Raw genomic sequence first — 26,194 nt, forward strand, 5'->3', positions numbered from 1 at the left:
TTTTTTTTCATTTATGTTAATTCATGTGGATGTTTGACCTTCATTGAACAGAATGATGTACGTGCAGAGTTTGACACTAGATGACTCATATTAATCTCACAACGAGATAAAAGTTTGTCTGTGTTCGCATTAAACCTCAGTTTAAGATGAGTACAAACAGGAATCAACTTGTGACAACACAAATAGTTTGGAAGCCTATCATGGTCTAACATGCAACTAACTCTAGTGAGGTGAAGCATAGCATGAATACATAAAGAATGGACCTTTCAGGGAAGCAGAAGACATCTTGTGTCCAGCAGTTAAACATTTAAGAATATTTAACAAACTTAGATTTGTCTGTGGAAAAACCATGTCAGAGACAAATTGCTATCCTGAGAAGAGAATTTTTACATGTATTAAAACATGTCTGGAGGGGAACTTAAACACATTTTTATAGTAACAGAGACAACTTGTCACCAGAGCTGGGAGATATGTGTTCAAACTGGGTTGAGAGGAGTTGTCACACTGGACAGTTAGCAATTAAACTGAAGGACAACTAGAGCCACTTGACAGAATTTAGGAAAAGATTGCTACAAAACCACAACCTTTCCCTTGTCATGGAAGATTCTGATCATTGTTGAATAATAAAAATGTCAAAAGTGACTAACATTGTGAAAGAGAAGGCAAACCAAGCCACAAGAGGTTAAACACTTTAACGGCCATGCACACAAAGAACTTTACATTCATACATGAACAGCAGATAGAATTGGCACTGGAATTTAGACTTTCGAACTATAGATTGTGTCATTTTATCACTAGTGGCTCGACTAGTGAGAAACCCAAATGCACAAGTGCAACACTGTCAGTTTTGTTATTCAGACCAAAGAAAAAACTTTTATTATATGATAATAACGACTGATACCAACTATGCCTTAAAGTTTAGTACCATCATGTGTACCATACCATAAAATATTAAATCAATTTTATCAATAATAATAATATAATAATAATATTAATCTATTAAATCTATATTCAGAAACCTGAAAACTCATGGTGGGGAATTGATTTAGCAAACAGTAAGAGACAGTGTTTATTATTAAGTCATTGTGTCATGTGATGATGACCAATTTCTCTGTTTGTCAGTGTCACATTTCTGTTCACTTCAGTTCTCTCCTGGGACTGAATCCAGAACCACAGCACTTCATCTTTTTTTTTATAAATTTTTGTCAACTTTGCAATTATTTTTCAGTGGAAACGGGGAGCAAAAGTAGGTTAACGTGTGTTGTGCTTATTTGTTGTGGAATAACTAACTATATGCTGCCCTTTTACAATCCTGACACAGACACTAGCCCTACAGTAGCTACATCTTTTTTTCTCTTTCTAGCTGTCTATGTCAGCCCCCTAACCACACACACACTACAGTATACAGTCCTATGACTTTGTTGTAGGAAATTTCCAAACATGGCACTGCACATGTGAATTAATGGCTGATGAAAAACTATGCATACATGCCGATTTTCAGCAGGCACAGTGGTGGACAGATTAGCCAACACTGCCATCCCTAGAGCCTCACTGCTGTATGGGGTGCCCTGGAGGCAGACGGGTTTAATGCACAGACTATTAGCCCGACTGGGAATCTCTGTTGCATATCTCCTAATATCCTGTTGTTTTTTTCTTTTATATACTGTAGTGGACCAGAGGCAGAAAAGTCATTAAACCTATAAAAAATAAAGGTATTGGAATGGGAGGGGCCTCATTCTCTGGGGAGCATGAACTTGCTATGCAAATTTTTACAAAAGCCTGTAAAACTAACATTTGGTCTGATGGTGGTGGTGAAAGAGATCAGAGATGACCAAAATCATTAGGAGTCATCCTCTGGGGACCATAATTTCCCTTGGATTAATGGATTTTATGTTAATCTGACACAGCAGTTTTGCAAATATCCAAACATCACAGGCAAAAACATGCTGCCAAGTTTGTCACTATGAGCCCTGTCACTGATTGGGCAACAGCAGGTCATTGCATTTGGTTGACTTCTGCCTTCCTCTTTCTGCAGTAATGACACTCCTGTAAGCAATTTTTCTTTTTGACACAACATTTAAGTTGGGCTTATGAACTCAAATGAACTATAAATCTTAAGTCCTCTATAAGACCATAGATGATATTAAAACAATTAATACTTAAAAAGTATACCTGTTGCAGTTTTGTCAGAGCTGTGTACCTGATGGCATTAAAAGACAATTACTGTGTGACTTGACTACGTTTAAGGACTCACACATGAAGTAAATATAGTTTCATTTGAATTTCATGAGCATGATGCTTCTTGCTTAAGAGCTACTTCCTGATTACAAGAATCTACAGTATACTCTCAGAAGTGGAAATAGCTAAATACCATGTGTTTCACTGTTCTAGGAGGAAATCCTTATTTAGATTGTCATACTAAAAATGTTAGATCTTTGTCTGAAACACAACACGTTGCTACTGAGTTTCATATTCAAGCTTATTTCCACAGAAATATGACTTAGAAAGAAAGCAACCGGTGTGTGAACACAAACAAAATTAAGGTTTGACATAATCTATGTTCATGTTATGCTATGTTTTGTGGGCTCATATAATCAAGCCACACCATACAGAGTCTACTGTATAACTATGGTAGGATTAAGTTACAGCTTCTATCAGCTCAGTACCTGTCTAAACTTAAAAATGGGTCTGCTTTATCGCATGTATTATTTTCACATAACTGCATGAAATAGCTGACTGCGTTTCATCCAGATTCACATCAGCTCACCACCCAGTGTGTGAGTCTCACTCCCCGGAGGATTTCTCTTCTCTCTTTCCTCTTCTATTCCCTATTTTCTTGTGTTTGTAAACAGAAGTAAAGCATTTTGGACTCCAAGGCAGAGCCCGATGATCAAACACCATGCACAATCAATGACTTTGAAGCGATCTAACATCCCTTATAAATGTATTTCACACAGAATGAACAGCAGAAATGAAGAAATTCTCTTCTGGAGCCAGTGGCCACATGTTTTGTCTCATTTGTAGAATGAGAGAAAAAAAAGACAAAGAACAAAGTTTCAGAAATTGTACATCGCAGTGCCAGCTTCTTATGTGTTTTGATGACATTGCTGCGAGGTCGTGGGCCTGTAGGAGCAGGGAGGAGTCAGTGTGAAAGAAGAGGAGCTCTAAGAAGTTTCACTACTGTATGTCTCATGTCTCAGACATAAAATTGCTCATTAAGAGTCTGATTTTGAAGAGCCTCACAGAAAGTAATCAGGCTATTAAGCTGCATTCACCATCCCCATTTTCTTTCATTTCTGTGTCACTTTACCTGGAGTTACTGTGTGAATTTGAAAAAAAGTAATGTATTAAGCATGTATCCGAAAGCCAAGTATATTGAACACAATCCTTAAATTAAAAAGACTCACCCTAAAGCTAAACTTTACTCTTTTCTGTAAGTCAGAGGGTTTTCACACTTGAGCAAAAGCAAGTGAAGATTAGATGAGAGACTTCCTGTTCTTGGTGGCGTAGCAGAAATGAAGCTTCCTGTCACTAAACGTTAAGGTAAAGGCAGGCTCTTTTGGTGTGTCATCACTCCCGCTTGCTTGTCTTGAAACCAGAGACGAGGTTTAGGGGGAACAAGTTCAGGAAGCTGCGTCAATTGATAACACAGACATATGAAGCATAAAATAAGGCAACAGTTAGACTTATTTCTCTCTTAGAATTGAGTTAAGAATCGGAACTATTGCTTCGATTTGGCGTGTGAATATCTGGCTGTTGGTCCCCCCTCGGACCATACTGTAGGGTGTGTGGCCGTGCACACCCTAATTTCAGGACATGGCAGGTCTTTGTGGTCTCAAGATCCTGCTGCTCTGGGCTGGGATCATTGGTTTGGGCAAATGTAAGTAAACATCTGCAATTTTAATGGTTATGAAGAGATTTTGGGTCGAGGAGGAAGTGGCATTTCATGAAGTTGTGTGCTTGCATCTGTCATCTGAAAGACTTCAAAAAGTAAAAATGAAAAATCAGTAAATGATACAAAACATGAACAATGTGTAAGTAAAGGTTATGAGGCATCTTATTCTAAACTCCTAACTTAACTCTTTGTGAAGATGTAGAATATGGTTGTTGAGGTTGTTGAGAGTTTGATCGTGTTTCTGTGAGACGGTGAAATACCTTCCATGCCTAAGATAGAGACATGAATCTGTCAGTGGAAAAGCTTGACAATTGGCTTTTTTTGAAAACTGGGAAACATCACTGCATTTTAACTGTAATGGTTTAAAGTAAAAACTGAGGGCAGAGATGTCAAAACCACAGTATACCATGTCTTTGAGTTGTGTCTCTGTTTGTGCAACTTCGCGTTTCTTAAACTTTCCAAACCCAAGAACGCAAAACAGCACAAGCGCATTCTTGCGATTTGAGAGGCCAAAAGTGGCAGGTTTGTGAGCCCCTTTGGCAAAAGAATAAACAGCCATGTTCAATCAAAGACTGCTGTTAATAAGTAGAGTCTCCTAAAATCAGCACACTTTCATTTGGTAAAAAGCTATGGGAATTTTTGCAGTCATGTTTCTGTTCTGCTTTGACATTGCGTGTGTGCGATGTGTTCGAGTGTGTATGTGTGTTTGTGTATATGTGTATGTGTGTGTGTGTGTGTGTGTGTGTGTGTGTGTGGGTGGGGGGATATGTCTGTCAGAGATGAGAGAATTTTTCGGGGTGTGTCCCTGCAAACTCTTTCCTTCAACTTTAGTAGATGTGGGTGTTCTATATGATGTATACATCTCTGTGTGTGTGTGTGTGTGTGTGTGTGTGTGTGTGTGTGTGTGTGTGTGTGTGTGCGTGCGTGCGTGTGTGTGTGTGCGTGCACCCAGCTTACTGCCTCTGGCATCCCTTTGCTTCTGTTCAACGCAACTAGCATTTTCAATTTTTTGACATGTCTGCACACGTGTTGAAGTAAACCCTTCGCTCTATTTATTTTACTCTATTGTCTTTATCTTCAGTCAGGGTCAGTGTTTGTCATTTGTTTCTAACATATAGAATTTCTCAGCTAGTGAGTCCTCATGGTGAAACCGCAATAACATAACCGCATTTTTTATATATGTATCTGTTCTTTTGCACCAATATTTTATAACAGCAATGCATTTTAAATCATTTTAAATTCACTTTGTTGTCATTAATGGTATATAACCAGTGGTGGGTAATAACTAAGCACATTTACCCAAATACTGTTCTAATGTACGTTACTTAGTATTCTAAGTGTACAGTACATTATATATGACCTCCACAACATTTTAGGGGAAAATATTTTACATTTTCTGTGGTTACTTTGCAGATTAAGATTTTAAAATCCTACAGTAAACATTTAAAATATGCATTAGTCTTTGAGTGTGTTAAATTTAATTCAAAACACTGCTTAATGTGTTCTGCAATTATTTTCCTTATTTTTGTTAAACAGTTAAATCATACTCAGGGTCAGATCAACTCTCAAAGCCAAAGATCATGTGTCATTTATTCAAATTGGGTGACGGCTGCTGTACACCATAAATATGAAGATTTTCAAGCGTGCTTTAGCTGCAACAGGACTGAGTTGTGTGATCAAAAAGTTGACCACTTCCGTGTTCCATTCTGAGTTGCCTTCATTTCCTGGCAGCGCAGAGCAGATCAGCACAGGCCAAGCAGACTGAGACAAAGCGCAAGTAAATGACTTGAGAATGCGTGAACAAAAGGGGAAGTGCAGTGTCTAAAATGAAGAAGTGAGGTCAGAAATGTTAAGCATGCTGCACAATTAAAGCAGTTTGTGGGAGGAGGGGGGCAGCACTTGTCTCAAAGCAGGGGACTGTGGTAAATGCAAAATATGAAAAGAAAGAAGTGACATGAAAAAAATGATAGAGAGAAAACATGAGACGTGAAGTACGAGACAAATAGATGAATTCAGGGACCTGTCTGAGCATCAACTGTCCCTACACTAACTGCTGTGGTGTTTGAGTGCTTGAATTTCTTCTCTATGGTCTTCCTTCCTTTACCTCTTTCTTCCTCTGAAACACTTGTGGCCTTGATCAATCTGAGATAACAGTGTGAATATCACACCTTTGTTTCACGACCTGCTGTGAAGACACTGAAAAGAAAGCACCTAACAGACCAAGGAGGCATCACTTAAAACGTTTGGCCATCAAAAAAAAAAAAAAAAAGAAAGAAAGAAAATGTGTCTGAAACAAATGTAATTATGATACAATGTTCCTATGTTAGGCTTTGGATAAAGTTTTCTCATATCTGAAATATACATAGGGCACAACTGCATCTTTGGAACCTTTCACTGAAACAATTCAAATTAGTCACCACAAAACATAAAGAGGTTGCACAGAGTGGTGAAATGTCACTGCAGAAAGCATGCATCTCTGCTCGACTCAGTGAAACAAGAAGGCGCCAAACCACATCCTGAGACTCATTGTTTGATTGTCCTCCATCACTTCTTCACTCATCGTTCTTCGCTACCATGATAGAGAGCAAATGGACAAACAGCAGAGACCTATTTATAGAAAATTAATTCTTCAAATCAGTGATGTAGTGACACATGGCCAAATTCAATTTACAAACCCTTTTCATTTCATTTCAGCACGGCTGAAACTTGGTAAACTGAATGTCACGTCAGAATAAACAAAAAAAAAAGTGCATTTATGAAGATGTAAATGATTTCTGGTTTATATTGAGTGCACACAGCACAAAGCTTGACTATAGTTTTTTAACAGTATTTGGTGAATCTTAGTTTTTACTTGTTTGCATCTCTAATGACTTAAAAATGAGGCTATAAAAGAGAAAGTCTACGGCGGTAAAGTCCATTTGTGCTTCAATATGAGCCAGTGATCTGCCCAAACTAAAACCAGTTTAGTAAGTATGGAGCGGTTCTGGGTTTTAGTGCAAGGCAGGAAATAGTTTTTGCGTTCGGAAATAGTGAGTGTGGCTTTTTGCCACATTGTCATGGCAACCGGGTTGTACAGCACTGCCTCATACAGACAACTTGATGTTGAAAATGGTAGCTTGGAAGTAGAAGCTTTAATAAAACTTAACATGAAAAATACTTTTGTTTTGTTAATGTCTATTTTTTTATTTTTATCCTGCATATATATATAACATGCAGTGACTCACACATTTTTTTCTCTCTTTTATAATTCCAGGTCAAAGCACAGCAGGTGAGTGACAATACATATTTTACATAAAATGTAACATTTGTACAACACAGTATGAATAAAATGTTAAAGTCAAATTATGCCACCAGCTGTGCTATACCTTGTGCCGTACCTTCATCTTGCATTCTTTACACTGTGACAGAAATATATATTCTCACACTTATTAAACAGTTTGATTAACATTGGCCTCAATTCCATTAACCTGTTTCAACCAAGGTTTTAATTGCAAACACCAAGAAATAATAAAGTAAACCACATGTGGAAACCTAACACCTAACAGCTACATGATAAACAAGTGAAAATTATGCCCTTACCTACACACAGTTAATTATGTACAAACCCATGTTCAGAAACTTTTTCTTTGTTTAATCTAAGTCTAATTTTAGACCTTCAAAACAAAGAAAAAAATCATGGGAAAATGGTCCTATCAGGCTACATAAAGTTTATGTATATTTATTAAATTATTAAATTATATAAGGATGTTGCTTTTTTTACACAATGAAATGTATTCACATTTTTGCTAAATGTCTAAATTGTCACATTTATAAACTGATGATGTTATTTGCTCCTTTTCTTAACCACTGTCCAGGTTGATTGTCAAGGGATTACCTGTTGTAATGGTATTTACATGCATTTGAACTCATTTAGAGAAACGTCTGGTCCAAACACAGGACTCTGGAGAAATTATTGCATAAGAGTCAGAACAGGACGAGAGCAGCAGTCCTGTGGACTGTTGTTAGGGTTTGGATGAGTCAAATTTTGCAAGGGTTAGCATCACTGATTATCCAGCCAGTTAACGTTTTCTATTAGTGGGTTCACTGCGATCGTCAGGGATAGGGAAAAAATCAGTTTGAGCATGATGTTGTCTGATCAAAGTTTAGTTCAGACATGTTTCTCACTTGTTGCAGTGTTTTGTCAAAGAGAGACAGCATTAGTTAAAAAACAGGAAGTATTTATTTAGAACTCACAGCTAATGCTCAACCGATTCATTTTACACTTTAACTGAACACATCCAGCAGAACACTGTCTTACCTTTTTTCTGTATAAATTTCCTGTCCAGTGCTACTGTAGTTATTACCACACCTTTTCCTTTTTTGCTTTTTAAAACAAATGTGTAGTAAATGTAAATAAGGGGAGGGACAGATAAGTAGCAACACTATCTTTGTAACAAGGGGAAGCAAGATTTATGTGGCCTGTGTGTGAGCGCCTTTTAATGTTGTAGGAGCTAGAAATGTAATTTAGTGTTTGTCCTGACTTTGTTTATCTTGGAATGCAGATATTTCAACCGTCTCACCTCCACGCACCACAACCAGTTCGCCTTCACCTTCAGTAACCAACCTATCTCCCACCGTCTCACCTCCACACACCCCAACCAGTTCGCCTTCACCTTCAGTAACCAACCTATCTGTCACCGTCTCACCTCCACACACCACAACCAATTCAACTTTACCTTCAGTAACCAGCCTTTCTGTCAACTCCTCGCTTCCACACGCCACAGCAACAACTACTGCCATGATGTCAGGCACCTCAACAACTGTCCACAAACCTCCACTCAGCTCACCAACCCCCACCTCAGTCTCTTCAGATCAGACATACAATTCAACTACCATGTCTGGTAATGTATTCAGCCTCAGTTTACAGTTTTATTAGAAATGTTAGTGCTACATTTAGCGTGATCCTGATATGGTAGTTAAGCATCATATCAGGAAAGACTGTTGACAGAGAAGTATTTGTACCTGAAGGTGACCTCCAGCATGCTCTCTATTCTGCAGCCACTATTCCCACTACCTCACCCATACCCAGCAACCAAACAGACTCTCAAAACCTGACCTCACCTCCAGTCACCCAGCTCATCACCACTGTGACAACTACCACCCAAGGTTGGAAATTTCTCATTTATTATATAGGACTCTGATAAGATTGTCTTATTCATATGAGTATAAACAGTGAACAGTGATGCTAGCACTGCTGAGGTTTGGGTTACAAGTCACTCATAGATTGCAGGTACTTGCTGTACTCGCAAAATGCTTTGGAAGAGTATTTGAAATGATTCATGTTGCATAATCATATATTAATGTTCTGCTTTACTCTTTTCTGATCTCCTTCTCCAGCCCCACCTCAGTGTGAGTATCAGTTTAAAAGATAATCCAATTTACATTATTTCAAACATGTTATTGTGATTATATTGGTATCCAGTGTCTGTGTTTCTCTCTTACTTTACAATCAATGCAGGGAAAGTATATTTTACAAACTGTAAAGCTTCAAAAATGTCACCAGGTGGTTCATCTTCACTAAGAGATTTTTGATTCTCTTCACTTTGTGTGCAGGTTCTTATACTGTAACACCCATCCAGTTTGGCTTCCAGTTTAACATTACAAGCTCAACCACTGGTAACTACACCATAAACATTAAGGAAGAAGGTCAATCAAAGACTGCAGAAAGTGTCACTGTTTACTCCAATCAAACCTCATCTCATGACATCAAAGACCTGAAGCCCTGTACTGAATATGAGCATAATGTGACATTTCTTGATGCTGCTGGCAAAGAAAACCCCTGTAACCACACTGAAAGTAAAACAAGGACAATTAAAATGAGTGAGTAAAATAATACTTATTCTTGTAATGCATCTGCTTTCTTTTCATTTAAGAAATGAGACTGTGTGAAACAGGGAGACATTTGTGCATCACTTGTGTATTTCAGGTAAAAATGACATCGAAGATGAAGCCAACTGCATCTCTGGACATGTTTGTTACCGATCTAATTGGGACATCAGCTCTTTACAATCAACACCAATGAAGATTCCAGCTGAGCAATGTGGCAATAAAGTTTTCTGTTTCAAACCTGGTATCAATGACATTTGCTCAGATTTTACTACGACCATCCCATCAGATAACTGTAGGAACTCTTCCTTTAGCCTCACCAAACACATCCCTGTTGGTATGTATAAAAGGGACTAAATTCATTTTGAAATGAATGTACTTCAGACATAAATTCTTCATATTTTTAATTTGTTATTTTTTCCACAGGTTTCCTGAATACATCTGAAATAAATCAGACTGTTTCCAAACAATTTCCTGCAAAAATAGAACCAACGTTGCCTCCAAACTGTAAAAACCTTGCCATTGATTACACCTGTAGGGGTAAGTGGAAAGACCTGAAGTACAGAGACTTTGTGTGTCACCAACAATGTGAATGCATTGAATTGGAATGGTAAAGATTTGAACCAGCATTTTCCAGTTTTACTTAAACCTGAAACAATCTGAATTGTCTTTTGCTGTGAGGGGAAGGTCCAAATGTGATTCTAATCTAACACCTAAAAGAAAACTTCTCCTGGACACTGAGGTATAAGTACCAGTTGCTGAAGAAATGCTGTCGTCCTTGTGTCTCCTCAGAACATGGAGTCAATGGGTCTAAGAACCTGTCTGAGCTGGAGCCTTTCACAAACTACAGCTGTACTGGTCAGATCAAGGACAACAATGTCCCCATAGGAAACACAGCTGCTGTTGACTTCAGGATTGACTGTGGTTTGTTTATGTTCACTTCAGCTCAGTGCATTGAAAGCTTTTATCCTCAGATCCTGTGGAGTGAATTACTGTATAGTACCAGTTCTCAAGTCTGTGCTACAAATGTCTGATGTGTTTCAACAGATTTTACCATAAGCTTCACAAAGAAAAGTCCAACTAACACATCCATTCAGTTGGAATGGGACACAACCAGTCACAACTGTCAAAATGTCAGTCAGAACCTCTCCTATGACTGCAGTTGTAGACCCTCCGATCAAAAACACATGAGTAAGTAAAAGTCATTTAGATGAACTCCCTCATCTCTTTTTTTTTTTTTTTTTTTTTTTTTTTTACAAAAATTCACTTTTGGAAATTGTTGGAGATCCTTTTATTCATCAGTTTATCTGAACAGTGATATATACTGTGGCCACTTGAATCATTCATGGACCTACAGTGCTCCATGATGCCAACACTTGAGCGTGATAAATCAAATCACAGTTTGAAATGTGACACAGAAATAACAAATTGGATCATTTGAAATCAAATCATTTGAACAATTTCATTTAAAAAAAATCACATTAGCTTCAGTTTTTAACTTTCCCAGTCTGCTTTCATAGCTGCACATAGTGTCTACAATAGTTTTAGCTTGCAGGGTCAAAGCTGGTGATCTACCAGTGATGCATGGATGATATTAGCTGATTGATTGACATCCATTTTCTTGTCACTTAAGGGGAAACTTGACTAAGAAGGAAAAACAATCTGCTGTTGTATATTCCCTCATTTTCTCTCTGTTGTCCTGTTATTCAATGAAACAAAACAACCTAAACATTTGCATCACTTTGTTACAGCTGCAGCAGAAAAGCATGCAACAGGAGGAACATGTCATATTACTGGACTGAAACCATACACCAATTACACCTGTGAAGTCCAGCCCAAGTACAACAACAAGAAAGTTGGCAAAAAAGCTTCAGTTACACGGGGCACTGAGAGTGGAAGTAAGTGTCCAAAAAATGATCTTTTTGAGAACATTATGGTCATTTTCTATATAACACAACAAGACTTTCCTATTTAATTCTAATTCTGCTAATTCATCAAATTACACTATTTATTCATTAAGGTTGTATATTGCACAAACTGTTGAGTGTGAGTTAAGATAAATAACTGTCAGTAAAAATGAATATCTTCCTGAAACACTTTCTTAAAACCTTTTCAGTATTTTGAGAGAAAATTAAGCCGTAACTTCGCTACATGAATGTTTGAATTTGACACTTCAAAACAGGGTTTATTGTAATTAATGATTTAGCTTTGATTTAAGCTCATCATAGTTAATTATAACTCCATTTTTTTTTTTTTTTTTTTTTTTTTTTCTATTTTCAGTCCTCGTGTGTTTATTTATAACTGTAGAGTATAGAGCCTGGAGTGTGGAGCCAGAGTAATTACTGCCTTTTAGTGTAAAAACTTCAATCAATTAGTTCATTGATAATTTCAATAATCATCTAAATTGTTTAATTTAATTAACATTCACAGTAAAGGATGAATTTAAGAAAGTTAAAGAAACATAATTTAACAATCAAATTGCCAAATTTGACAGTTTTCTCAGTGGTTCCCTAAGTGGGGGGCGCGCCCCCTGGGGGGGGCGCAGTGCTATTGCGGGGTTGGGGTGCGCTTCAAGGCAAATGAATGAGGCCTGCTTGAACACTGCCAGCATAATATGGACAAGTTTGTGAAGGGGCTCCCAACTAACAGCAAACATCCAGAGCACAAAGATAAGCCAGTTGATTTTAAATGGTCTCATATAAAGTTGCCTACCGAGTTTCACAGTGTAAAAAGCCGCACACTATAGCCGAGGAACTGATACTTCCCTCTGCTATCGATATGGTTTCAACTATGATTGATGAAGCACTAGCCAGAAAGCTAAAGGCTGTTCCTCTGTCAAACAATACTATCGCAAGGCGCATTTATGATCTGTCAAAGGACATAGAGGAGCAGCTTCATGACAAGGTACGAGAAAGCCGCTGCTTTGCTCTGCAGATGGATGAAGGGACAGACCCTACCAAAGACTGTTTACTGATCACGTACGTCAGATTCATTGATGCCGATGATTTGAAGGAGGATCTGCTTTTCTGCAAACAACTCGCTACTAGAGCCACTGCAGACGAACTTTTCAAAGTCATGGACACTTACATGAAAGAGGCCGATCTGAAATGGAAGCACTGTGTGGGGATCTGCACAGATGGTACTCAGGCAATGGCCGGGAAACGAGGTGGGCTCCAGGCTCTCATCAAGCGCGTTTCCCCCAGTGTACAGTGGACACACTGTATGATACACAGAGAAGCTCTGGCGTCTAAACAGCTGAGTCCAGAGTTGAACGACGTCATGACGGACATCATTGCCACAGTAAACTACATCAAAACACGACCCGTCAAAGCCCGGATTTTTTCTGCTCTGTGTGAGGAGATGGGCTCCCACCACACAGCTGTTTTATGTCACAGTGAGGCCCGATGGCTGTCACGTGGGAAGGTTTTATCCAGGATCTTTGAACTGCGAGATGAGATACGCATCTTTTTTGGAGGAGGAAGGTAACTTGCCCTCAAGTTTAATAATTACAAATTCCTCGTGAAAGTTGCGTACCTCAGTGACATGTTTCAGAAACTCAATGAACTAAACCTGCAGATGCAAGGCACCAACACATACCTTCCACATCTAGCAGATAAAATCAGTTCATTCACAAGAAAACTGGAAATGTGGGAGCAGCGAGTTCAGGAGGGAAATATAGACTCATTTGAGAACCTGAAATCATTCATTGAGGTCAACAAGCTTGAGAACACAGTGATCCCATGCATGAACGCTCACATCTCTGCCCTACAAAAACATTTCCAGAGGTATCTCCCAGTGCAGGATCCCAAACTATACGACTGGATCCGAGACCCCTTCAGTGCAACACCACCTGCAGACTTCAGCCCTGCTGAGGAGGAGCAGTTCATTGATGTCACCTCTGATTCAACACTGAGGCTGCAGTTTCAGTCTAAGACACTGGCTACATTTTGGATCGGAGTGGAGAACGATTACCCACTGCTCGGTGGGAGGGCTGTGGCCACTCTCCTTCCTTTTGCAGTGGCCTCAATCAAGACAAAATACAGATCAAAGCTGGACATTGAAAATGAACTAAGAGTTGCAGTCTCACAGCTGCAGCCTCAATCTAAGAAGATCTGCAGCACAATTCACAAAGGAAACCTTGAAAATTCTCTTATCTACAAAAGCGCCCTGTAGAAAAGGTTTACCAGAGTTAAGGACATATAGGGATACAGAAAAATAACTTTTGATAGTAACTAATTTTCTAAATTCTTTTATTTCTTTTTCATTGTGAGTTCTTAATAATTTTGTTCTGAAATTGATTATGTCTTTGCATGTTTTATGCACAGGATAATCACTAATATTAACAGTAAAAGTTCATCAATAATTGTTTCATTAAACATCACTTTAATGGTAATTCAGTATGAATGTTGTATCTGAAGTTAAATATGTTTTGCTTCACTTTCTTACAGTTCCAGAGCGTGTTTCTAATCTGAAGGAGACTCTTCCAGAGAATAATGTGATTAGAGTGACCTGTCATTCAAAATTCTTTCATGGACCTCATAAGATATACAGAGCACGACTTCTTTATGGCAGGGACACTCTAATTCTGAGAGAAAATACAAAGTGCGAGTTTGAATTCAAAGATCTGAGCTACCTTACATCCTACACAGTGAAGGTTTGAATAATCCTACTTTTTAGTTTCACAAGAATATTATCAGTTTATTCCTCATATTTCTTCAAATTCTATGATAGCTAATAAAGGGATTTTCTGTTTTTCCAGGTGACTGCTTTCAACGGAAAAAATGAGAGCCAGCCGGAGACAAGAGATGTTGCCACTCTGTGTATGTACTGTTTTTATTAATGTCACAAATTATCTCACATTATTTGGTGAAATCATTTGACACATGTTGTCCTGACATACAAAAGGGGGGCCCTGCAGAAAAGGTTTGGGAACCACTGCAGTAATGAATTTAAAAAAAAGAAACGTCAACTTTAAAATGGAATTTAAAAAAATCTTTTTCCTTACATTGTGTCTTTAACATAAATACAACCCCTTTAAATATCTTTTCTCATAATCATCATTTTACAGATAATGACAAAGCTCTCATTGGTTTTCTCATCTTTCTCATCGTCGTCACGTCTGTGGCTCTGCTTGTGGTCATCTTCAAAATCTACATTTTAAAGCGGAGAAAGTCCCAGTAAGAATCATTCTGCATATATCTTCCGCATCTGTTTGACTGTTACATTACTTCTGTTTTTTATTTATGTGTGTTTTACACAGATAAACATGCATGTTTTGTTCTGCTGATAAGGCAATATCTTGTCATTTGCAGAACAAGAATGGTATTATTATTGCATTTGAAATGCATTTTAGACAGAAACATCATTAATGTTATCAGACTCGTTGTGTGGTCTGTATTCTATATCATTTCAATTCTCTGAAACCCTCTCTTTTTTCTTTGCAGTGACATGAGTGAAAACCTGAGTCTTCTTCCAACAGGAAGTGGGTAGATTTTAGTCATAGACTATAGATTTCATGTCTTTTTTTCCTGGTTTTTGTCTTGAACCAAATGATTTTAGCAGTCAGGGACTGTTTTCAATCTGTGGGTTTTCTAAGAAGAATGTTTCAGGAAACACATTTTACAATAAGATTTACAATAACTGGAGTAATGGCTAATAATACTGATATAATCAAGCTAGAAGTTGCAGTATTTCCTGTTTGTGTTAAAAGTCTCTCCTATTTGCTGCTGTAGATGATGAGGAGAACCTGCTGCCTGTCGAGCCTATCGTGGCAGAGGTCTTGCTGGAAACCTACAAGAGGAAGCTCGCTGATGAGGGAAGACTTTTCCTGGCTGAGTTTCAGGTAAACTCACTATCTGGGCTCTTTTTTGTGGAGAATTATGTTTGGCATGATTTTCTTTATTGGATAGTTTACAATGAGATTGCAGAGAGGGAGATGATGTGTAACAAAAGTCCAAGGCTGTTTGAACACAGGAGGTTGGATGTGCATGGGTCGGGCTTTGGCCAGTTTGAGTAGAACTGTGTGACTGGTACTCTGGAATGGCTATGTGTTGTTGTTGTTGTTGTTTTGGTTTTTCTCACTGGTAAATTACATCATTTGTTTCTGTTTTCAGAGCATCCCCAGAATTTTCTCAAGGTACACAGTTAAAGAGGCCAAAAAGCCCTGCAACGTCCCCAAGAACCGCTACGTGGACATCTTGCCATGTGAGTGGGGTCGTCCAGCAACACATTAAGCTTTGTAGATAAAAGAAATAAATGCATAAAGCAGACCTGTGTAGTTCTATCCACTCTTTGTCTTTATGATAAGATCCACCTACAAAAACAATATATTACATCATTAGTTACTGTTACCTAAGGTACATCAATATGACAGTATGCACTGTGTGATGATACACTGTAAATATGACTACCGTCCTAGAGTTTCCAGACCATATATAGTGTGGTAGCAATACCTCTGGATGTTTTAAACCAATGTGAGAAATGCTACGAATCAGCACACTTGATTGTTTTATGTCAATATAGAATTCATAGGAATTTTTAGATCAGTGTGAGATTGAGAAATTTGGGTATTAAATTTCATGTTTTATATCCAGTAACACTTCTTAATTGAATTTCTAGAAAATTCATCACACTATACATTGTTACTGTGAAATAAAATTATGCATATTGTGATGGAGGTTTTTATGAATATCACCCACGTCTTGTGTGACATCTCCACACACATAATCATTAATTAAGGGTGTTTAAAGGTAATTGAAATGTTTTTTTTTCTATCTTGAACCAGATGATTATAACCGTGTCCAGCTGGCCACAGGAAATGACGAGGCAGGATGTGACTATATCAACGCCAGCTTCATCGATGTAGGGAAATCACCCAGATCTCTCTACAACTACTTTTCCTATTAATGCCATATATATATATGAACAGTAAAAGCAGTCATAGGCTTCTTTGATTTTTAGAGCTAAATAGACATAACATGACCTCTTTCTCACAATACACAAACTTACTTGTTTTCTTACTGCAGGGATACAAGGAAGCCAAAAAGTACATTGCAGCTCAAGGTAAAGTCATGTTATCATATTCTTTCATACACTCAGTCAGTACACTTGCTTCTATCTATCTCTTTATGTGTATATATATATTGTGTGTGTGTATTGTGTGTGTGTTTGTGTGTACATATATATATATATATATATATATATATATATATATATATATATATATATATATATAGAGAGAGAGAGAGAGAGAGAGAGAGAGAGAGAGAGAGAGAGAAACAGAGATAGATAGATAGATATAGATATAGATACACACACACACACACATATATGTATATTTACCCTGTGTGCGTGGTAGGGCCAAAAGATGAGACAGTGGGCGACTTCTGGAGGATGGTCTGGGAGCAGCAGTCCTCTATTATTGTCATGGTAACACGCTGTGAAGAGGGCAACAGGGTAAGAACAGTAGTTTAAACTTTTTGGTGGCACTGGTTATATTGTGACAGAGGTATTTGTTACCAGTTAAAAATGGTCTTCTAGGTGACAACATAAAGAGCCATAACTGACTGGCTTTTCACTTCAACACCTCATATCATAGCCACATAACTTGTATCAGATATAGACAAGACAAACATTCACACACATGCTCACACTGTGGCCTCATTTCTTGGAGGATGATCTGTACTTGTCTCAGTGTGGTTGTAACATACATTGGATGCATATTTGACTTTTGGGTTAAAGTACTTGATCAGTAAAATTCATTTGTTACAGATTTGCAAAGCTGGGTTTTCTTTCACTGTCTCTCCTCTCACACGTGCCACAGGTCAAGTGTGCGCAGTACTGGCCATCTCCGAAGCGAGAGACGGAGATCTTTGAGGAGTTCATAGTGAAGCTCAACTCAGAGGACTACTGTCCGGATTACATCATCCGCCATCTCAGCCTAACTAATGTGAGTCTAATTCAAAAATTTAATAGTAAAATATTGTAAACGTATGTTTTTACTTGTGGCTACAGACATAATTTTGGTGTTAATTTGTGTATGTGTGTGCATGTGTCTGTGTAAAAGTGTAGGCCTTTTTCTCAACAAATACACTTAAGTAAATATTAATAGATCTGTGTATGTATTTACATATGCCCTTGTGCATGTTCGGATAAACATCTGTGTGTGTGTGTGTGTGTGTCTTCAGAAGAGGGAAAAGAACTCAGAGAGGGAGGTGACCCACATTCAGTTCATGAGCTGGCCAGACCACGGCGTCCCAGGGGAGCCACACCTCCTCCTGAAACTAAGGCGGCGTGTCAATGCTTTCAAGAATTTCTTCAGTGGCCCCATCGTCGTTCACTGCAGGTACATACAAGGTTCCATTCTATGGTCAGCTACTGTTCCCTTTTGTGTGGTACTTCTACTTTACTCTTGCTTTACTTAATACTCAACTACATTTTAGAGGGAAATATTGTACGTTTTGCTCCACTGCGTTTACCTAACAGATAGCTAATAGTTTCTTTTCTTTTTCAGTTCAGTAGTGGAAACAGGCTAGTTGGGTCCTGTTGTCACAAATTTCTATAAATTTCTTTAAAATTTTAAAGTTAATTTCCATGAGATGGTTTCATTTGAATAACTGCTCGAGGACTAAAGAGATAAAAATATCCAATTTTAGTTTTTTCTTTTGACTTCTTTCTTCTCCCATTCTCTAGACTGGGAATCACTGCATTAAACTACGTAACTGTAAATACAGTTTGTAAATGCATCGACACAGTGACTCAGTAATAACTATCTGTTGTAATACATTTAAATTTCTAGTAGCAGAACAACATTCTGATTTGCTACAATGGATGTGATTTCTTTTTCTTTCAGTTCACACAGAATTCACTAGTGTCCTAACACTTCCCATTGTTTTCATTCCATTTCCATTCTTCTTCTAGGCACGCCAGCCTAAAAAATACAATTCTTGAATCCTTTCATTTGCCTCACTGAACTTGCTTCTCTGAATTTGCTCCTCATGGCTACCAGATCTGCTTAAATGAGAAAAAAAATGATACTGAAAATGTGTCATTGGACATTCACAAGGCCATTTTCCCTCTGCCGGCTTCCAAACTAATGCTTGACCTTAGGTTTACTTTCCACTGATGTACACATGTATACTGATGGAAGTATATTAACACAATGTCATTCTCTCACTCGCAGTGCTGGAGTGGGTAGGACAGGCACCTATATTGGCATTGATGCTATGATGGAGGGTCTGGAGGCAGAAGGCAGAGTGGACATCTACGGTTATGTAGTTAGACTCCGCAGACAGAGATGTCTCATGGTTCAAGTAGAGGTAAAATATCAATTTAGATCATATTTTCGACTGTGTGTGTGTGTGTGTGTACAGATAAACAAAGATAAAAAATTAGATGAAAATGTATAAATGGTCAAGCAGGAAAAAAAATACTGGCGGTAGAACTTGATAGGCAGAGACACAATATATATAATAACAAAAAGAGATATACTAACAGAAGAAAAAAGAGAATTTACAAATGTACTTTATGTCATATGTGACTATTGCAGGGCTATTTTACAGAAACTGTATTGAGAACGCAAATTTAACCCCTGTCTATGACCATGATTTAGGTGTTCATGAGTCTGATGATGTATGGAATTAATCTTGCGAATGGTTGAGTGGGACACAGTGCTCTCTGGCACCTGTCAGAGCAAAAACATGTGTATGTGTATGAGAATGTGCACTGAACACTGATAACTGGGGTTAATACAGCATTAAATCAAGGCCAGTCACAAAGGAGGATATAAAAAGTTGTTGGGATTTGGGAAAGGAATTTGTAATCTTGAAGAAATATAAGATATTGTTCTATCTCCAAATAGTAAATCTGTTGTGAATTAAGTTAATTAATTAATTGGTTAAGAATTAAGTACATCTGTCCTCACATAGGCCCAGTACATCCTGATTCACCAGGCCCTGCTGGAGCACAACCAGTTTGGAGAGACTGAGATCAATCTGTCTGAGTTCCACAGCACACTGAGTACTCTCAGACAGAAGAACTCAGGCAGCGAGCCCAGCCTAGTGGAGGAGGAGTTCGAGGTATTGCAATGTTTTATTCATCTTATTATATAAAACTTGTTTCTTTATCTAAGAATAAATTAATTGTAGGGGACTGATGAGCCAATTTAAATAAAGTTTATTTTGCTTGATGTAACCAAAGTAAATCACTGATTTTGATATAAGTGAACTTCTGATGTGCACCTATAACGACATACTGACATAACGCAATACTGTTTGAGGAAGCTTATTGGTTTCTGAGACAATAATGTAAATCACTTAAATAGCAGTAAACAACTTTTATCACCATCAAAATGTTCCTTAATATATCTATAAATTACTTGATAATGATTGAGAAATGAAATGAAAAATCTTTGCCTTGCAATTTAGCGACTCCCCGCCTATAAAAACTGGAGGACATTCAACACGGGGATCACAGAGGAAAACAAGAAGAAGAATCGCTCTTCATCCGTCATCCCATGTAAGTATCAGCTCAACACAGGGACGAATTACATCTCACACTATATAATAACGACTCCATTATACCGGTGTATGCGCAGTATGCAGTCGTAACATATCAAACCTGCCACCCTCAGATGACTACAACCGAGTGTTGCTGAAGCTAGACGAAGGGCGCAGTCATGAAAGCGAACCTGATGAAGATGAGGAGGAGGAGTCATCAGATGAAGAGGATGAAGAATCCACTAAATATATCAACGCCTCCCATATTGATGTATGTTATTTTACTGATACTTTCAGCTTGTTTACTAATCTCTTTCCATCTCTGATACAGTCAATTGTAAACCAAGTGTAATTAAATTTATCACATCTTAGTTGTTGGGACTATGTACAGCAATAGATGGATGTGTTTTCTTGCCCACACAGGGCTACTGGAGCCCCCGTGCCTTCATCGCAGCACAGACTCCACTGCCAGACACCATGGCTGACTTCTGGTTGATGGTGTTCCAGAAGAAAGTATCCGCCATTGTCATGCTCTCAGACAGCAGTGAGGGAGATAAGGTACCTAAAGTACCTTGCATGCTTATACAGACAAGTACCATACAAATATATAATGATATATAATGTTGTATGAACCTTCATCTTACATACAGAATACACTATACATTCTCTTGCTTGATAGAGTACATGGTTTCCTTGTGTTCACAGGAGTCTGACTCTGTGTACTGGGACAAAGACAAGAAGGTATTTGGGGACTTTGAGGTGGAGGTTGCAAGCACAGACACCACCCCAACTTTCATCAGCCGCAACATGCTGATCCGTCACGTCAAGGTAACACAAGAGCCACCTACTCTGTAGTTGTAACAAATTTTTCTTTGTTTCTATATTTATCAGTATCTGTCCATGATGTGACCGGTCATTTCAAAATCACAAGCTGTTTTAACCTAACACACCTTCTGTCAACAGAGGAAAGATAGTCGGTCGGTGAAACAGTTCCAGTTCCTGAAGTGGGTGAACAGAGAGCTGCCAGAGAACCCTCAGGATCTCGTTGACATGGTCAAGGAAATCAAGAACAGCTGTGGCAGCAGCAAATCCCAGACGATCGTGGTTCACTGCAAGTGAGACAACCTCACAGAAAATACCTTCAGGGAACCTTAAAGAGACACTATCTACATTACCAGAACATATCTAGTCTTTTGTTTTTTTCATACAAATGACTTGTCTTTCAATAATAATAATAATAATAATAATAATAATAATAATAATAATAATAATAATGATGATGATGATGATGATGATGTGGAAACAAATGACAACCAAATTAGAGATCTGCTAATTTATGGCAGCAGCAAATCACAGATGATTGTTATGCTGCAGGCCTGCAAAAGGTGTAGTTAGAATCAAGCACAGAATTTAACCCTTTTGTGTTTGCATGCTCCCTCTTTTCAGTGACGGCTCGTCCCGCACAGGGATTTTCTCTGCTCTGTGGAACCTGCTGGACAGCGCTAAGACTGAGAAGCTGGTGGATGTTTTCCAGGTGGTCAAGTCCTTACGCAAAGAGAGACAGGGCATGGTCTCTAGTCTGGTAAGAAGCAGGAACTCAATATCTGTCAGTACACATAGTTTCACTACTTAAACTTCTAACACCGCTCAGAGTGAAAATGTATTATAGCACATGGCTGTCAATAATAGATAATGGTGTTTGGTGTCACTTTGAAAGCAATAAAAAATAAGCTCTCCACTTCAGTTCAGCTTCTTTGCTTATTATACTGTTTTGAAAGAATTAAAGGAAAAGGCTGGTGATATTCTATGTTTCTGTTATTGTCAACAAATCCCATGAAAGGACCAAAACCAACAATGTGGTGGCCTAGCTCCTCTGCCAGTACGTTCTGACTTCCCTACCCTGTGTTTGGCTCTCAGACCCAAGCCCTTAAGTTCCTACTCAAGATGTAAATCTTTAAAAAAAAAACAAGTCATTAACATATACTTCCATTTTTAAAAGCAGCTAAATAATGTCCTGAATCAGCTGGGCAATTTAGTGTTCAGTTTGACAACAGAAAACATCAAATGCCAAAGCCCAATAAATTCGTTCAGTGAAGTGTTCAGGTCAGGTGACGCAACATTTTGTTCAGTGGGAGATTTGAAAGGGAGCTTTGTAACTTTGGCTCAAAGGCATCTTTCTGACGAAACTGAGGAGTCCATGATGTTTTCTCCTTCAGGACATAAAAAGAAGAGGAAAGCTGAAACATATTCACATAACGTAGCGAAAAAGCGTGCTATAGCGGTCAGGGAGAATTCCCTCCATTGCTTGTAAACACAACGCAGACCGCGTGCCTTATTTCCCAATGGATCAAGTAAAACAAGATTTTTGTTGCAAATTTCCACGCTTTACCTACTTGTTTTATGTTAAAGAATATCAAATATTGCACTTAAACAAAAGCTTTAAATGCTTTCTGAAAGATGAAGTGTGGCTTTTGCCAACAGGAAAGACATACTTCAAATTTGAAAAAAAAAAAAAAAAAAAAATCAATAGTTTAATTTTTTAAGTTATCTACATTTTGCTGAGTTATTTTTACTTAATCAAAATAGCACAACTGTAGTTTGATTGATACATGACTGGTTCAGTGTTTAGTTTGAAACTGTTTTCCGGTGCTATTACTTATGTTAGTTTAGGACATTACATAAGAGCGTACACTTAAAGTCTACAAAGAAAGGTCCACTGTCATTGAAACCTACAATAATGCATCATATCTAAATGTTTGTGTTCAAATCTGTCTGTGTCTCTCACAGGAGCAGTACCAGTTCTTGTACAGCGCTCTGGAGGGTGCCTTCCCTGTCCAGAATGGGGAAGTGAAAGCAGTCCAGGCCTCTGCAGCTGATTCAGTCCAGATTGTCAATGAAACCAAAGCAGCCGAGCAGCCAGCTGAGGGAAAGGCTGAGCAGCCAGCCAGCACTACGAGCGACCAGCAGGGGACAGCAGAGAGCGCACCTGTAGAGGCTGATGGAGGGAAGGAAGACAAAAAAGAGCCTGAAAAGGAGTCCAGCACTCCCACAGAGACACCACCGCAGGAGGACACCAGCAACGGTCCCACTGTCACTGTGGAGGTCTGAGATGGGAGGCAGGTGTCTTTTACTTTTGGGAAAGTTAAATATTTTCTTTTAATTTCTAAATGAATGTATAAATAAACATTGTAAAGCTTTTACACAATGTTTCTCTGGTTCAGACATGTTAAAAGAATTTGATCAAATATATTAATGTCAATTTCCAAAATTATGATTTAAACTAAGTTATAAATATTTTAGTCAGTAATGTGTAAGGATGCAAATAATAATCCCTGTCAGCAAAGTTTACTGGAAATGCTGTCTTCAAACTAGGAACCTTGGAATGCTGTATATTGAGAGACACCTAAGATACAAATTTTAAATATACAGTACAGTGGATGAGCTGTTGTTTTATATGCCACTAAAGTTGCATGTTGAGCTTGAGTTTATGTATTGTTTTTCTTATATATTTGGTATAGTTGTTAAGTCATTACATTGTTAGCCATTAAGTTCAGAACCTCTCTTGTTACACTGTCATTTCATTAAAAGAGAATTACAATAAGAGTGTTATTTATACAGAGTACTTACTTATTAACCACTGTCATTTTAAATAAATTAAATCCAGCCTTTATTTGGCTGGATTTAATTTATTTTAGTCCATAACATCTTTAAAAGCTTCAAAAAGAGAGTTTGTCTGTTATGAAATTCCTTATGAATACCACTGAAAAGTTTTTTTTCTTTAACTTTAATTGTTGCTTATTTACTTATATATTTATTGTCATAGAAAAGTATGAGATTTTTGATCTGAAGAACTGTAAAGCTGCCGTATGTGTTCTTTATATTATTTTTAAGACAAAACTGGGTCTTAATCATCAGCCAGATCTTGTGTGAATGGTAAGGCTGTTTCTGACAGAGGGTTCACATTCAGCAAACCCACACTGGTTGAATAAAAGTTAAAATTAAAAACTGTCGCTAAAATACAACTATTGAAAATTCACAACATATACTTTTATATAATAATTTACTTTTATTAACATTTGTCAGTCAGAAGTTGGTTTATATAATAATTGTCAAAGGCAAACAGTCACAAAATTTAAGACACAAGAGATAAAATGGACAGTTTTCTTCAGTTCAGGACTGTCATAAGCAGACAGCCTGTTGCATTTCTCTGAACAGAGCTGCGTCTTCAATTGTGAACTCCCTGCTACAGTTGCTTGTAAATATCTAAATATCCATCACAAATAGAGGTGCAATGTATAAAAAGTATATTCTATGTATAAAAATACAATGAACTGAGAGAAAACAGTGAAAGCTGTGCTTCATAGACACTTTCTACAAATTGAACCTCTGAGTTTTCTATGTTAGAGGCTCAGAGAAGTTTTGTGAAAGCTATAAATACCCGAACTATTGAAATACAAAGAAGGTGTCAGCAGATGTAAAGACATACACATACTAATCTAGTAGTCAAAAAAAAAAAAAAACAGTCACAGAGGGTTTAATCACTTCCTAAAGCTGGCTGACTGCCCTGTGGAGTGTTATGTTACATGGATGTAGTCAATGCACTGCATGAGGACACTTATCCTCAGCCTAACTCTTGGCCCCCTATATTTACTACTTCTCAGGGTAAAAAAAAAAAATGATTGCAGTTTCTGATGAGAGATGACTGATTATCATTTACACAATAAACACAATCTTTGTGAGAGCAAATTTTCTGGCTGTTACCCAAAATCAAATAAGGGTTCATAAAATAATTATGTGCCCTGGAGGAAGTAAAGGAACCATTAAAACAAGTGCTGTCTAACACTGCATCAAAGTTAATCATTGTGAATGACTTTTTGTTGTAGGCGGGATTTTAACTATCCAAAAAGTTACAGCACACAGTAGAAAAATAGTGAATTTTTTACAAATGTAGTGTCATCTTGGGTGCAGTTTATGTCGACTATTAAATCCCGCTTTTGCATTTCCCTGATGCATCCCATTACAAGCCTTCTTATGACGACTTTAACATCATTATGTACTTTTGATTTATGAAAAATCTTTGGCCCGTTCTGTCCATATAAGGTGACAAATGATTCATTGCTCAGTCTCAACTGTTGCTAAATTTATCAGGGCACACTTGCCTGAACACGTTGCCCTGAATTATAGGAAGCAGCAAATTCACTTTCACTTCTGTCCTTATCAGTACTTGATCATTCTTCACTTTTTCAGCTTGACAAGTCACAACGCTATCTCCCATCTCCCACAAAACATGCTTTTCTGTGTTTTTGGTAGCAGAAGCAGTTACTTAAATCTCATAACTACGATAAGTAGGAGGTAAGGCTACTCCTTATCTTGTAAACATCTAATACATGGTGCAAAAATTATATTCTAGCTAAAAAGGCCAAAATATTAAATTTACATTTTTGCATTAGTTTTCAGTGCTATGTTGTGAATTATGACATTTTTATTCTGTAATTGTTGAGGTGTACCATTTATCATTATGTTCAATGCAAAAATCTAGCTACAAAAAAAAAAAAATCTCCTGACACACACATACATAAGGACATTTCACAGCTAAGTGTGTCACGATTTGATATTAAACCTCAAGAAGGCTAATACATGAGGCTTATTAAGCATTAAGATTGTCTGGATAAGGTTTAGGTTCTGCTGTTGCTTAACATAGAGCAGCATAACAGACAGTTAACCAGAAGCATGTGTCATACAAAGCAGTTTGTTTTGCTCTTCTACATTTTAGGAAAAGTCAGACCAGGCATTCAAGCATTATCCTTTCAATGCTCATATGTTCCTGTCTGTGTGGCAGGGGACGCTTTTTGACTTGTCCACAGAAGTCAAATTTTGACCACTTTTCACCCCCTCGCCCTCATGGCTGTATATTACTGTTTCCACAGCTTGCTCCACC

General features: G+C 37.8%; 1 protein-coding gene across 6 annotated transcripts; it reads left to right on the forward strand.

Annotated features, from left to right (window-relative positions):
* The first annotated feature begins 633 nt into the window (after positions 1-633).
* Positions 634-24,970, forward strand: ptprc (protein tyrosine phosphatase receptor type C). Of its 6 annotated transcripts, none has more exons than XM_041039700.1 (31): positions 634-638; positions 7,156-7,163; positions 8,659-8,775; positions 8,933-9,040; positions 9,272-9,283; positions 9,488-9,754; positions 9,861-10,097; positions 10,187-10,300; positions 10,553-10,684; positions 10,808-10,951; positions 11,512-11,658; positions 14,209-14,414; positions 14,520-14,580; positions 14,829-14,937; positions 15,205-15,242; positions 15,493-15,602; positions 15,874-15,964; positions 16,545-16,621; positions 16,786-16,822; positions 17,118-17,215; positions 17,583-17,708; positions 17,947-18,104; positions 18,942-19,077; positions 19,687-19,836; positions 20,185-20,275; positions 20,391-20,527; positions 20,680-20,814; positions 20,962-21,084; positions 21,220-21,371; positions 21,703-21,838; positions 23,044-24,970. In XM_041039700.1, the coding sequence occupies exons 3-31, from the start codon at positions 8,673-8,675 to the stop codon at positions 23,362-23,364; spliced, it is 3,756 nt and encodes a 1,251-aa protein (XP_040895634.1). In that variant the 5' UTR covers positions 634-638; positions 7,156-7,163; positions 8,659-8,672; the 3' UTR covers positions 23,365-24,970. The 6 variants fall into 6 exon arrangements, with proteins under 6 accessions (XP_040895634.1, XP_040895631.1, XP_040895632.1 ...); XM_041039697.1 differs by lacking the exon at positions 634-638 and adding an exon at positions 3,559-3,880 and having other exon boundaries at positions 7,149-7,163; positions 8,437-8,775; XM_041039698.1 differs by lacking the exon at positions 634-638 and adding an exon at positions 3,560-3,880 and having other exon boundaries at positions 7,149-7,163.
* The last annotated feature ends 1,224 nt before the right edge of the window (positions 24,971-26,194 follow it).

Source organism: Toxotes jaculatrix, chromosome 6 (genome assembly GCF_017976425.1).
Source record: "Toxotes jaculatrix isolate fToxJac2 chromosome 6, fToxJac2.pri, whole genome shotgun sequence".
Classification (NCBI taxonomy): Eukaryota; Metazoa; Chordata; class Actinopteri; family Toxotidae; genus Toxotes; species Toxotes jaculatrix.

Excerpts from the sequence above, each read along its gene's own strand:
- ptprc (XM_041039697.1), top strand. The coding sequence starts at position 3,817 with ATGGCAGGTCTTTGTGGTCTCAAGATCCTGCTGCTCTGGGCTGGGATC. Across the intron at positions 15,603-15,873 it reads TTTTCCTGGCTGAGTTTCAG|AGCATCCCCAGAATTTTCTC; the intron begins GTAAACTCACTA and ends TTCTGTTTTCAG. Across the intron at positions 16,622-16,785 it reads TCAACGCCAGCTTCATCGAT|GGATACAAGGAAGCCAAAAA; the intron begins GTAGGGAAATCA and ends TTCTTACTGCAG.